We start from the raw sequence: 12,408 nt of genomic DNA, 5'->3' as shown, positions 1-12,408 counted from the left end.
ACATGTGAAATATGCCTGGCGGCTTTGGCCGGCCATGGAGGTAATAATGGGCCGGCGAACTGGGGTCAATTTAACATCATTGTTAAAAGCATCTATTGTTACATGTACCGAGGCAGTAGCGACCGAAAAAAAATTGTTGAACGAATTTAGTTTAGACAACGAGACGATACTGCACACACATTCCCTCGCAGTGATCGATACACACTAACGCAGGGCTAACGGAAACGACTCTTCTTTTTGACCCGAGTTATCATAACCCCGGAAGAACAAGAACACACATGCGCAAGGCTAATTAGCATAATTTATTTGGATGAATAAACAGGCATGGCCGTTGCGTTGATTTTTTTACTTTTTGCCACGGTTACTAAAAAAGAGTAACCGTGTTTTTGCTATCAGTTCCAGTTACATGCGTATTTATCGGTATTTATAGGAGTTCAAAGTGAATAAATATCGATACTAAATAACAAGTGAGCTGTTATGTTTTTTTTGTTGGTAATCAATTCGATCGGGGATTTACCGTCGGCATTCCGATTCAACCCAGCCACATGCATAGGGACCGTGACTGTGTCCTGGCGACTCACAACTTTTGCGGCTCGCCATCGTTGTGATTGCTCGATTCATTAATTGAAAAAAATTGTAAGTTATTCCAATGGTATACATATTTCAACAAAACATTAATGACAGCATGTTTTTTTTATCAAGACACTTTCAAATTCGTAATTATGTTTTTGGCGTTCCATAGCCATCGGTACGGTGTGCTTGCCGTGGTAAACTGAATTATAAACAAGAATAAAACATAATTGCCGAAGCCATCGGTTGAATGAAAGGTGTGAAAACGTGCCAACTTTGTCTTTTGTGAGCTTATTAGTTGTCTGAGGTGGAAGGCAGTAGTCTGCAAGACATCCGGGAACTATGTCCGTTATATGCAGTTCAACTGTTCACTGCGGCCGCTGAAGCGTGGCCGTTGGCCGCGTTAGGCAGGTGGCCGCTGTAAACAGGGTACTTTACATGTAAAATTCGTAGGGACTGTTCGGTTGTGACCGCTATAGGCAGGTGACCGCTATAGGCAGGTGGCCGCTGTATCCAGGTGGCCGTTAACACAGGTTTGACTGTAGATTGAAATTTATATCCTACCTTACTAACATGAGCATTCTTAATTACTGTTTCGTAAAATGGATGACATCCTTGTTTCTCCATCTCTATATTCCTATCTCCATCATCTGTTTCTATAGCAACCTGACTGAGTGGTCTCATCCAGTTGAGTGTGTCTTTCCACCATTGTTTATCACTGACAGTTGCTAAGACAGCTTTGGTAGTTACAGTGGTGTTTGCTAACACTTCCCTAGTCATAGCTCGTGTCTTCTGCAAAGCAGTCTGATGAGAATCTCTTTCTAACTACAAATACAAACAAGAAATCCAATTTAGAGTCCAATTTAGATCTAAGGGACTAGGGTGATATTCAGATCAAAGAGGAAGACAAATTCAAGCTTGCCAGATTACCATCTAATATACTTTAAGGAATGATAATTTAAATGTAAGTTCATTTTTTTCAAGAGAAGACAAAAATTGTACCTGTTCTGGTGTTTCCTCTTGTTGTTTACCAACATCCATATGTATGTCAACTGTTTGATATAATATCTGCAGAAAAAACAGAATACTTTAATTGTACTTGAATTTGATTCAGCTAATACAATATTTTAACATGAAAAATAGGACAGATAATAACCATTAATGTGGCGGCATTTTGATCCAAGCGGTTATAGGTTATTGTATGTCTATGTGGATGGTATGCATTTAAGGTAAGGTTGTTATGTGTTGTTGGATGCGGTTATTGTGAAGTTATTACATATAAATAAAACCATTTTCATCATTTTGCAGGAAATCCAGTATGATGGCCAAGTCATGTGATTGGGCAAAATAATTTACTTTTCTCATAAAAAGCTTTGATCATACATGCTATATGCAAAATATTAAGTTGATCTTTTAATGCACCCATGCGAAACAGTGACACAAATTTTCATCTGAAAATCATCTGAATAATTTGTCTGCTGTCTGAAAGGGATCAAGCCTGATATATTACAACATATTCCCAATGGTTGATATCCACGCTGTTTCAAATAAAAACGATATGATCAAAAACCAAGTTTTATGATAATTAGGGGCATTTTGAAAGGAATTGGCGCTTTTCTGAACATGACCCCAAATAGAAATGTCTCAAAAAGGTGGGGGTGGGCACTAAGCTGGTCGAGTATGATACTAGTAAACTACTGTGACCTGTGAAGTCATGAAATGTTATGAATATTTATAGCACTTTAACATTTCATTGAGGTAATTAAATTGACTTAGTGGGCAGAGTAACTAGCATGACATCTCATCTTCATTGGTGAACATCTTTATATCATCAACATTTTTAGCAAATATAAAAGTTAACACTAGCATTGAATATATAAAAACCTGTTTCCAGTAGACTTCTAGAGTTCATAAAACACTAGTATTATAAGTTGATAAAAACCTGTGTTTCTAGTAGACTTCTTGAGTTCATAAGTGATTCTATGACATCATCATCACAATATGTCACAGCATAAGACAATAGACATCTCCTGAAACCAGTGTGAATAACAAAAGTGATGTAGAGGAAAACAAATCTCAATTCATTGTGTACAAGTTGCTAAAACTTGTAGCGAAATAAAAAAGTATTCACAGGGTTCAATGCATAAGGATTGTTAAGTTAAAAACTGCTCATCTGATGTCTATGCAAATAAGGTCATGAATATGCATAACTAACGAGAAATATGCATGGAATATATACTATTCCAGAGTTCAGGTAATGAATGAACATTTATGAAAATACAGCATTTCATAAAAAGTCAGGCATATACCATACTTCCCCAATCATAGTTCCCCGAGGATAAGCCTACCCCTCTATTTTTAGACATTTAACGAGAGCATCCCCAGTTATAGGCCCAGTGTGTTTTTACCAGGCATTTATTAAAATATGTGTGTAAAAAGTGTGTTTCAAGATGAACCCTGATGTTGCAATACTGAAGTACATAATACATATCTGTTTGAGTGGTAGCTTTTAAAACACCAAAAATATAACTGTCAAGTCGTAAAACTTGGTCATTGGTTATCGTTTTACTTTTCTGAATAATCGATGTCCATTGAGACTATCATGAATGGCGTGTGAACAAGTAAATTATTCCTCAAGGTGACCTGTTGGCGGCGACGGTGTTAAGGTGTTAAATACTTCCTCCACACTCAGTTTACCTTTTGAAAACTGTGAATCACCATTTTTAGGGGAAACAAATCACCATTTTTTCAACAAAATCAGTGCTAACAGATCACATTTTAACATTGTGATAATTCACTTCCGCATTGCGTTAAAAAAATCACATCGTCAATAATTGGAAAATTTCATCAGTACAACTCAGCATTTTGATTGGTTAATGAAAGACTTAATGTATTAGGTCAAAGGACGTTGTTTCAGGTCAAATCATGCTGAAAAACATCATGGCAGAAATTGCATTGCATTGAGAGTGTGTATGATCGAAAACATCCCACAACAAAGATAATGATAAAGATTTTGCTTTTAACTGTTTTCACACATACCCTACCCATTTTTACAACAAAAATTCAGACAGTATTTAAATCGTATTGTAATAAAATGTGTGTATTTTTATAAACATGTTTGTTTCTTCATTGTAAAAGTGTGGAAATCAATGACGACTGGTTTCACAATTTTTTTTCTTCCAAAATACACAATATTCCTCTGAGCCCGGCATGGTGAATGAAAGATGTAATTTGGATAATTGTTAGTGGGTGGTAAGATGATTACAATGTTAAACCCAAAAAAAAAATCATTTTTTCTGAGATGGTCCTCGGGTGTAAGCCCACTCCTTACTTTCATGTTGAGGCCCCTTGGCTTATGATCAGGGAGTATGGTAACTTGATAACATAATGCAATAGGTCAAGTGTTACCTTGCTGTGAGATCTTTGAATTCTTCACATTCGCCCAACTGTTTACACACTCTCCATGCTGGATGGTAATACTGACTCATTAAGTCACTACAGGTATCATGTGCAACTCTGTAATCATGGGCCTCAATAAACAAAACAAAACATTACGTATTATCTTGTTTGAACATTTGTGTACACCAGCATATAAAGAACACAATCTGTACAATTCACAATGAGAAGTGAATAGTCAGGTTCTTGATTTGATGAAGAGTAATTGCTGTGACAGGACATTGTAAGATTACCAGGCATAAATATACAGGAAGAATACTAATCTATGTGAACTGACTTGATATTTAGGTTAAACGCGTGGTATAGTTATACCTGTATTATATATTACCTGTAATGCAGCCATAGCAATCAGAACCAACACACGGCCATTTCTGTCATCGATATCATCTCCTGACACTCGTAATAACATTGCTAGCTGAAGTAACTGAAACATAAATTGGTTAATGCATTATTTTTTCAGAGAATAATCTATTTGTTGGTAATTTTGGGGGAGTATTATTGCTCTGGTCTACATATGGAATAATACTACAATTAAAATTTATACACTGTCAGTAAAACATGTGTATAACAAGTCAACACTAAAATGGCTGATAATATTGTTTTTAATTTAAGATATCAATATGAAAAAAGTCTTGGGAAAAGGTGTTTATACTGATAACCAATTTTACAGTTCAGGCAAGTTTTATTTTTTTTTTATTTCTAGGAAATAGATATGTTGATCTACAATTTTATGAGTTGATTATAGATTATACCACATACATGTGAAGGTAAGTGATGATTTTCTATGAAACAAACTATATTGAAATAGAAGATTCCTCAGAATGAGAGGTAAGTACTATATGGATAAAAAATTGTAATAGTATTTAACTCACCTTTGGGGCATTTTTATATGTTGAATGAGATGACAATAGAGATTTCTTTATCAGCTCTATTTTATCTTCACACAGTCTCACTGTGGAACAAATCATGATGAGTGAAGTCAATGTTGAGAAGAAAAACATAATGTATAATCAGAACCATTCACACATGTGTATATGACTCTTTCAGAGCTAATGGACAGTGATTTGCTTGTTGAACATTGTCCTAGCATTAAATAACTTTGCAAGATACAAATAAAATTACCATACTTTGTTACGTTCCGAGTAAATATTTCCAATGGCTTGAGTCTGTGACTGTACTTGTACATGTCTATAGTACCAATTTTAAATATAATTTTTTACCTTGTAAAGGAAGTATCTTTACATCATAATTACTTAGTAGTTGTAATGCTTCTATTAAATCTAACTCTGCACGTATAGTAGCTGGTACATCAGCTATCAAGTGCAGACAAGCTCTGAAAATGGAAATTAGAACGTCTCATATACTTAAGCTTCAGTGAACACATTCAACATACATCTTAATGTATTTATGAAAAAAAATAGTTTTTTTTCTTGACTCCAAGATATCAGATAGATTCATGAAGATACTGGCAGTGAATTCATACTTACTTGGCTAACTCCATGCATGGATCTGTGAGATTGGAAGAAGAATTAAAGTATTCCATGGCTGCATTCAACACTAATTCTACAGATCTGTCATATGGTACCTTTATTTCATTCAACATCATCAACCTAGAACTACCCGCACCATCAAGTTCATCCATGCCTCGATCCATCAGATCACCGGCTAGTTTAATGTTTTCCAGTCGACCAGAACATAACAGACTTTCAGTGAAAATCTGAAAAAAAGTAGTCATTATTTTGAAAGGCCCAAGTTAGGTGACCTAGTTGTCATCCCTAGCAAGTCCATGTAAAATCACATGTGGCTGGCAGAATAAGAGATAAGCTTTGTTTATTTGTTGTAAATTGATATTTATTTATATTTGTAAATGTTCACCCACACCACATCACTGCATGTGACTTACTTCATAGCATGTTTGTTCATCAATACAGTTGTAGACTTTCTTCTGTATCTGCAAGATACTTTTTCTTAATTTTTCCCATCCAGATTTTTTTAATGGCGGCTCCCTATAAAAATAAAGTATAACAAATATCTTTAAAAGTTCTGTAGATTCTTGAATATTCGACAATAATTACTTTATTTTTTGTTCATTAAAACTGTATTTTTGATTTAACCATTTTAATTTCTCCTGGGGAATATATGATCAAAAAAAGAGCAAAATTATATAAAACTGACAAATGAGAAAACTGCAACAAATTAATAATTTAGGAATGACAGTATCACACAGTGGACATTACTGGGAGGAAAATTGATGAGACTCTAACAAAAAATAAATCAAAACATGTCACTGACCTTCTTCCTGCTGATCTTGTTAACTTTACTAAAAGTTGCTTGGCTTCTTCAGCATTATGTTGTGTATCCCGAATAAAATGAGCAGTTTTAGGTAGATTATTGTCTTCCAGGATGCCAGCGACAACAAGGTGACATTCTAGAAGGTCAATTTGCTGGTGAAGTCGAGTTAACTCCTCAGATATAAGTCTGTGTACAGAAATAAACATAAATGAGAGTTTTGAATCTAATTCTGACATCACAATTATTTTTATGATAGTTTGAGACAAATTTTCAGTAGATGTAATGGACTGAATACCAGCCATGCTTTGTATACTTTATTTAACTTGACATGTACTTTGAAGCATTTTGAATACATTTTAATGACTGAGACTGAGGGGTAATAGACATTACCAAAGTTCTTCTTTAGCCAATGAAAAATTCTTCCACTGTTTGAAAATAACGCAAGGGTTTTCAGAGGTAAATGTTTTATAAAATTATCAGTGTATTAGATACTACCAAGGTCATTCAAATTTTTGTATTAACATCAGGTTTAACATCAATATATAATTAGATTAAATCAACAACAACAACTTCTCAAAAAAACCTCATATGATTTTCAGTGTATTATTAGAAATTGTTAAAAAGTTAAAGATAAATGTATTCATACCCATATCCTTTTTGTGGGAGACTCTGGAAAAGAGTCCATGCAAGATTGAGCTGATCATCACGTTCACAGTTATAAATACACTCAATGGCAATGGAAAACACCTGCTGAACATCTCGGATTATTGCATCAGGTTTCTGAACACAATATACAAACAAAAATGTTAACTGAATTTACCCAAGAACAACCATGGTAATCCACTACTTGATAAGAAGAAAGTAATTTTCACATGCACCAAAAACAGGAAACAAGGGATAGACAGTTTTATGCCCCCTCTTACTGGATGCAATATTTTACAATGCCATTAGCAATTGGGTTTGGGCAGTACTGTTAAAATCTATTATCTATTAACTATTAACCGTGACTTTGTATTACAATTTTGAAAATAAGTTCGAAACTACAAAATCAGGCGTGTTTTGTTGTGAGTAATAAATATGGTGAGTTCAAACTGAAATCTCAACAACAATTTGCAATTCTAAAATCACTGAGACTACCAGAATGAAATCATGATCTGAATACAGTTCAAATTACAATGAATTCAGTTTGGGAAACAAAAATCACTGCCAACTCAACTTTGAGTCATTTCTCTTCATTGGCATGACATGATACTGACATCTTTGAATTGCAGAAAACCATTTTGGCAATCTACTATAGTAAAAGTTATCATTTTACCCAGGATGTAAGAAACATGGCTGCCAATGCTATTAGTACACTTGTGATGGTGTGGTTGGTACTTACATCAGGTCTTGAGTTTTCAAAGATCATCACTGGAAAAGTTAGATCATCCTAGAAACCAGAGAAATATTGGATATGCTGAGGAATGATAAAACACAGAGGTGTAGGAGTACTGTTACGAATATTTGCCATAGATACCAGGTATAACCTTAGCATAGTTTGTGCACTCCCTTGTTTCATTCTATCATACCTCTGTAGAAATGGTATCAACCATATTCTTTAAAAGACATTGCAATTTTTTTTGAAACACTGGATAATGAAGGGTTTGTAGGGAACAACATTTTCTACAAATAAAAATTAAGGGTCCCCATCTTTTTAAATTGTAATCAAGTCTTAATAGTTGCTACTCTGCATAGTGAGAATAACATAGGGTATTGTCCTAGTCAATGAATATAAACAACAGAAAACCTGAGAATGTCCATCATGACAAGTCATTTCTTATGTAGGGTAGATGAAGGAATTACAAAACAACTAGATGGAATATAATAATTGACTGTTTTTTAGAAACAAGCTATTGAATACATACACAATGTAGGAGTACTGTTACCAACCTTTGCCATAGATACCAGGTATAACCTTAGCAATGTTTGTGCACTCCCTTGTTTCTTTCTATCACACCTCTGTAGAAATGGTACCAACCACTGTCTTACATTCTTAATGTACATATCTTTTGTTGGCTGTAAAAATAAAGTTTTGGATGACATGTCAAAAGATGACACACTTTCATAAGCTTTAGCTACACAAGTAATTGCATTACATTGTCTCTGTGACTTTAAGATACATATAGAGTTTGAACAAGAATGATCTGAACTACATTTATTGAACAAAATGGCCAGCAGGCAGCCATTTTTAATCTGGAAAACAAAATGAATCACGATCCTATAATGTTATGTGTTTGTACCACATTGGAATGAAATCTTCCTATACACTACTAAGATCAAGTTCCAAAATGACAGAAATGCTTGATTTTGATGAATTTTTAAAATTAAAGTGGCTGCAATTCAACCAATTTTGTTCTAACCTGATACAAAGACTAATATTAAAGGCTGGAAACAGTTGTTTTGTGAAATAGATGACAAACCTACCTTTGCCATCAACATCTGTAATTTCTCAATATCACTCAATTCTCGAAACTCTTCAAAAGTAATAGCAGGCTCGGTGCCACATTCATAAACCAGTGTTTCCATAGTAACCAAGTCAGTGTGAAGATCATTCAAGTCCTGCAGTATACAAACAAATATTGTCAATTGATGATTTCAGTAAAGTTCCACAAATGGCTCACTGCATGCAATTATAAATATCTAACCAAGTGTACACTAGTATAATAGTGTCTGTTTCAAATGACGATGCTATGTATTACCTAATGTGAGTAATTATTCATAAAGATTTAGATAGACGAATTATGAAAAATAAAATAAAAATAGTGACTGATGTACTTGTAACTGCTGAAGCACTAAAATGACTTTGCAGGGACTTTGGTGAGACATTAAACTTTCTATTGTGATTCACAATAAATGACAGAAAATGACAGTGAAGTAAATATTATTATTACCTGTGCATGTTGCCCACATTTGATCTGTTTCACATGCTGATCAGTGTTTTATTTGTTACATCAGTTATATTTTTAATAAGCTTTTGTAATTGTGTCAAACTTACTGATATATTTCTTTCAATACCCAAATTAATCAACTCCAGAGCATTGTCAACCTGTCTGGAAAATTGTTCAATTTCACAGGCACGAAATTTATACCATTCTGTCAGTAACTTATCACTGGGGTTGGTAGTCCTGTTGGTGGAACAATATCAATATTTGCAATAATTAACAACATATTCTGATACAATAGAAACAGATTGGTTTAAACTACTGACATCACAGTGTGCTGGCCTACTGACATCACAGTGTATTGCCTACTGACATCACAGTGTGCTGGCCTATACTGACACCACAATGTGCTGGCCTACTAACATCACAGTGTGCTGGCCTACTAACATCACAGTGTGCTGGCCTACTGATGCCACAGTGTGCTGGCCTACTGATGTCACAGTGTGCTGGCCTACTGATGTCACAGTGTGCTGGCCTACTAACATCACAGTGTATTGCCTACTGACATCACAGTGTGCTGGCCTATACTGACATCACAGTGTGCTGGCCTACTAACATCACAGTGTGCTGGCCTACTGACATCGCAGTGTGCTGGCCTACTGATGCCACAATGTGCTGGCCTACTGACATCGCAGTGTGCTGGCCTACTGATGTCACAGTGTGCTGGCCTACTGATGTCACAGTGTGCTGGCCTACTGACATCACAGTGTGCTGGCCTACTAACATCACAGTGTGCTGGCCTACTGACATCACAGTGTGCTGGCCTACTAACATCACAGTGTGCTGGCCTACTGACATCACAGTGTGCTGGCCTATACTGACATCGCAGTGTGCTGGCCTACTGATGCCACAATGTGCTGGCCTACTGACATCGCAGTGTGCTGGCCTACTGACATCGCAGTGTGCTGGCCTACTGACATCGCAGTGTGCTGGCCTACTGACATCGCAGTGTGCTGGCCTACTGACATCACAGTGTGCTGGCCTACTGACATCACAGTGTGCTGGCCTACTGACATCACAGTGTGCTGGCCTACTGACATCACAGTGTGCTGGCCTACTGACATCACAGTGTGCTGGCCTACTGACATCACAGTGTGCTGGCCTATACTAACATCGCAGTGTGCTGGCCTACTAACATCGCAGTGTGCTGGCCTACTGATGTCACAGTGTGCTGGCCTACTGATGTCACAGTGTGCTGGCCTACTGATGTCACAGTGTGCTGGCCTACTGTTGTCACAGTGTGCTGGCCTACTGATGTCACAGTGTGCTGGCCTACTGATGTCACAGTGTGCTGGCCTACTGACATCACAGTGTGCTGGCCTACTGACATCACAGTGTGCTGGCCTACTGACATCGCAGTGTGCTGGCCTACTGATGTCACAGTGTGCTGGCCTACTGACATCGCAGTGTGCTGGCCTACTGATGTCACAGTGTGCTGGCCTACTGACATCACAGTGTATTGCCTACTGACATCACAGTGTGCTGGCTTATACTGACATCGCAGTGTGCTGGCCTACTGACGTCACAGTGTGCTGGCCTACTGATGTCACAGTGTGCTGGCCTACTGATGTCACAGTGTGCTGGCCTACTAACATCACAGTGTATTGCCTACTGACATCACAGTGTGCTGGCCTATACTGACATCACAGTGTGCTGGCCTACTAACATCACAGTGTGCTGGCCTACTGACATCGCAGTGTGCTGGCCTACTGATGCCACAATGTGCTGGCCTACTGACATCGCAGTGTGCTGGCCTACTGATGTCACAGTGTGCTGGCCTACTGATGTCACAGTGTGCTGGCCTACTGACATCACAGTGTGCTGGCCTACTAACATCACAGTGTGCTGGCCTACTGACATCACAGTGTGCTGGCCTACTAACATCACAGTGTGCTGGCCTACTGACATCACAGTGTGCTGGCCTATACTGACATCGCAGTGTGCTGGCCTACTGATGCCACAATGTGCTGGCCTACTGACATCGCAGTGTGCTGGCCTACTGACATCGCAGTGTGCTGGCCTACTGACATCGCAGTGTGCTGGCCTACTGACATCGCAGTGTGCTGGCCTACTGACATCACAGTGTGCTGGCCTACTGACATCACAGTGTGCTGGCCTACTGACATCACAGTGTGCTGGCCTACTGACATCACAGTGTGCTGGCCTACTGACATCACAGTGTGCTGGCCTACTGACATCACAGTGTGCTGGCCTATACTAACATCGCAGTGTGCTGGCCTACTAACATCGCAGTGTGCTGGCCTACTGATGTCACAGTGTGCTGGCCTACTGATGTCACAGTGTGCTGGCCTACTGATGTCACAGTGTGCTGGCCTACTGTTGTCACAGTGTGCTGGCCTACTGATGTCACAGTGTGCTGGCCTACTGATGTCACAGTGTGCTGGCCTACTGACATCACAGTGTGCTGGCCTACTGACATCACAGTGTGCTGGCCTACTGACATCGCAGTGTGCTGGCCTACTGATGTCACAGTGTGCTGGCCTACTGACATCGCAGTGTGCTGGCCTACTGATGTCACAGTGTGCTGGCCTACTGACATCACAGTGTATTGCCTACTGACATCACAGTGTGCTGGCTTATACTGACATCGCAGTGTGCTGGCCTACTGACGTCACAGTGTGCTGGCCTACTGATGTCACAGTGTGCTGGCCTACTGATGTCACAGTGTGCTGGCCTACTGACATCACAGTGTGCTGGCCTACTGACGTCACAGTGTGCTGGCCTATTGACATCGCAGTGTGCTGGCCTACTGACATCGCAGTGTGCTAGCCTACTGACATCGCAGTGTGCTGGCCTACTGATGTCACAGTGTGCTGGCCTACTGATGTCACAGTGTGCTGGCCTACTGACATCACAGTGTGCTGGCCTACTGACATCACAGTGTGCTGGCCTACTGACATCACAGTGTGATGGCCTACTGACATCACAGTGTGCTGGCCTACTGATGTCACAGTGTGCTGGCCTACTAACATCCCAGTGTGCTGGCCTACTGATGTCATAGGGTGCTGGCCTACTGATGTCACAGTGTGCTGGCCTACTGACATCGCAGTGTGCTGGCCTACTGACATCGCAGTGTGCTGGCCTACTG

At 38.7% G+C, this 12,408-nt stretch overlaps 1 protein-coding gene across 1 annotated transcript in view; it reads right to left on the bottom strand.

Moving 5' to 3' along the window:
* LOC102802894 (NBAS subunit of NRZ tethering complex-like) overlaps positions 1-12,408 on the bottom strand; it is a 74,709-nt gene that overhangs the window by 39,715 nt on the left and 22,586 nt on the right. The window contains exons 24-38 of the mRNA XM_085507417.1: positions 9,353-9,482; positions 8,782-8,916; positions 8,248-8,373; positions 7,700-7,747; positions 6,965-7,098; positions 6,319-6,504; positions 5,930-6,032; positions 5,514-5,743; positions 5,247-5,359; positions 4,899-4,978; positions 4,355-4,450; positions 3,979-4,100; positions 2,513-2,600; positions 1,573-1,638; positions 1,135-1,395 (exon numbers count right to left, since the gene is read on the bottom strand). Coding sequence (XP_085363543.1) covers positions 1,135-1,395; positions 1,573-1,638; positions 2,513-2,600; positions 3,979-4,100; positions 4,355-4,450; positions 4,899-4,978; positions 5,247-5,359; positions 5,514-5,743; positions 5,930-6,032; positions 6,319-6,504; positions 6,965-7,098; positions 7,700-7,747; positions 8,248-8,373; positions 8,782-8,916; positions 9,353-9,482 — 1,918 coding nt within the window. The remainder of the gene's footprint in view (positions 1-1,134; positions 1,396-1,572; positions 1,639-2,512; positions 2,601-3,978; positions 4,101-4,354; positions 4,451-4,898; positions 4,979-5,246; positions 5,360-5,513; positions 5,744-5,929; positions 6,033-6,318; positions 6,505-6,964; positions 7,099-7,699; positions 7,748-8,247; positions 8,374-8,781; positions 8,917-9,352; positions 9,483-12,408) is intronic.

This window comes from Saccoglossus kowalevskii, chromosome 13 (genome assembly GCF_978046115.1).
Source record: "Saccoglossus kowalevskii chromosome 13, keSacKowa6.1, whole genome shotgun sequence".
Lineage (NCBI taxonomy): Eukaryota > Metazoa > Hemichordata > Enteropneusta > Harrimaniidae > Saccoglossus > Saccoglossus kowalevskii.
This window is presented reverse-complemented; position numbering and strand designations above follow the sequence as displayed.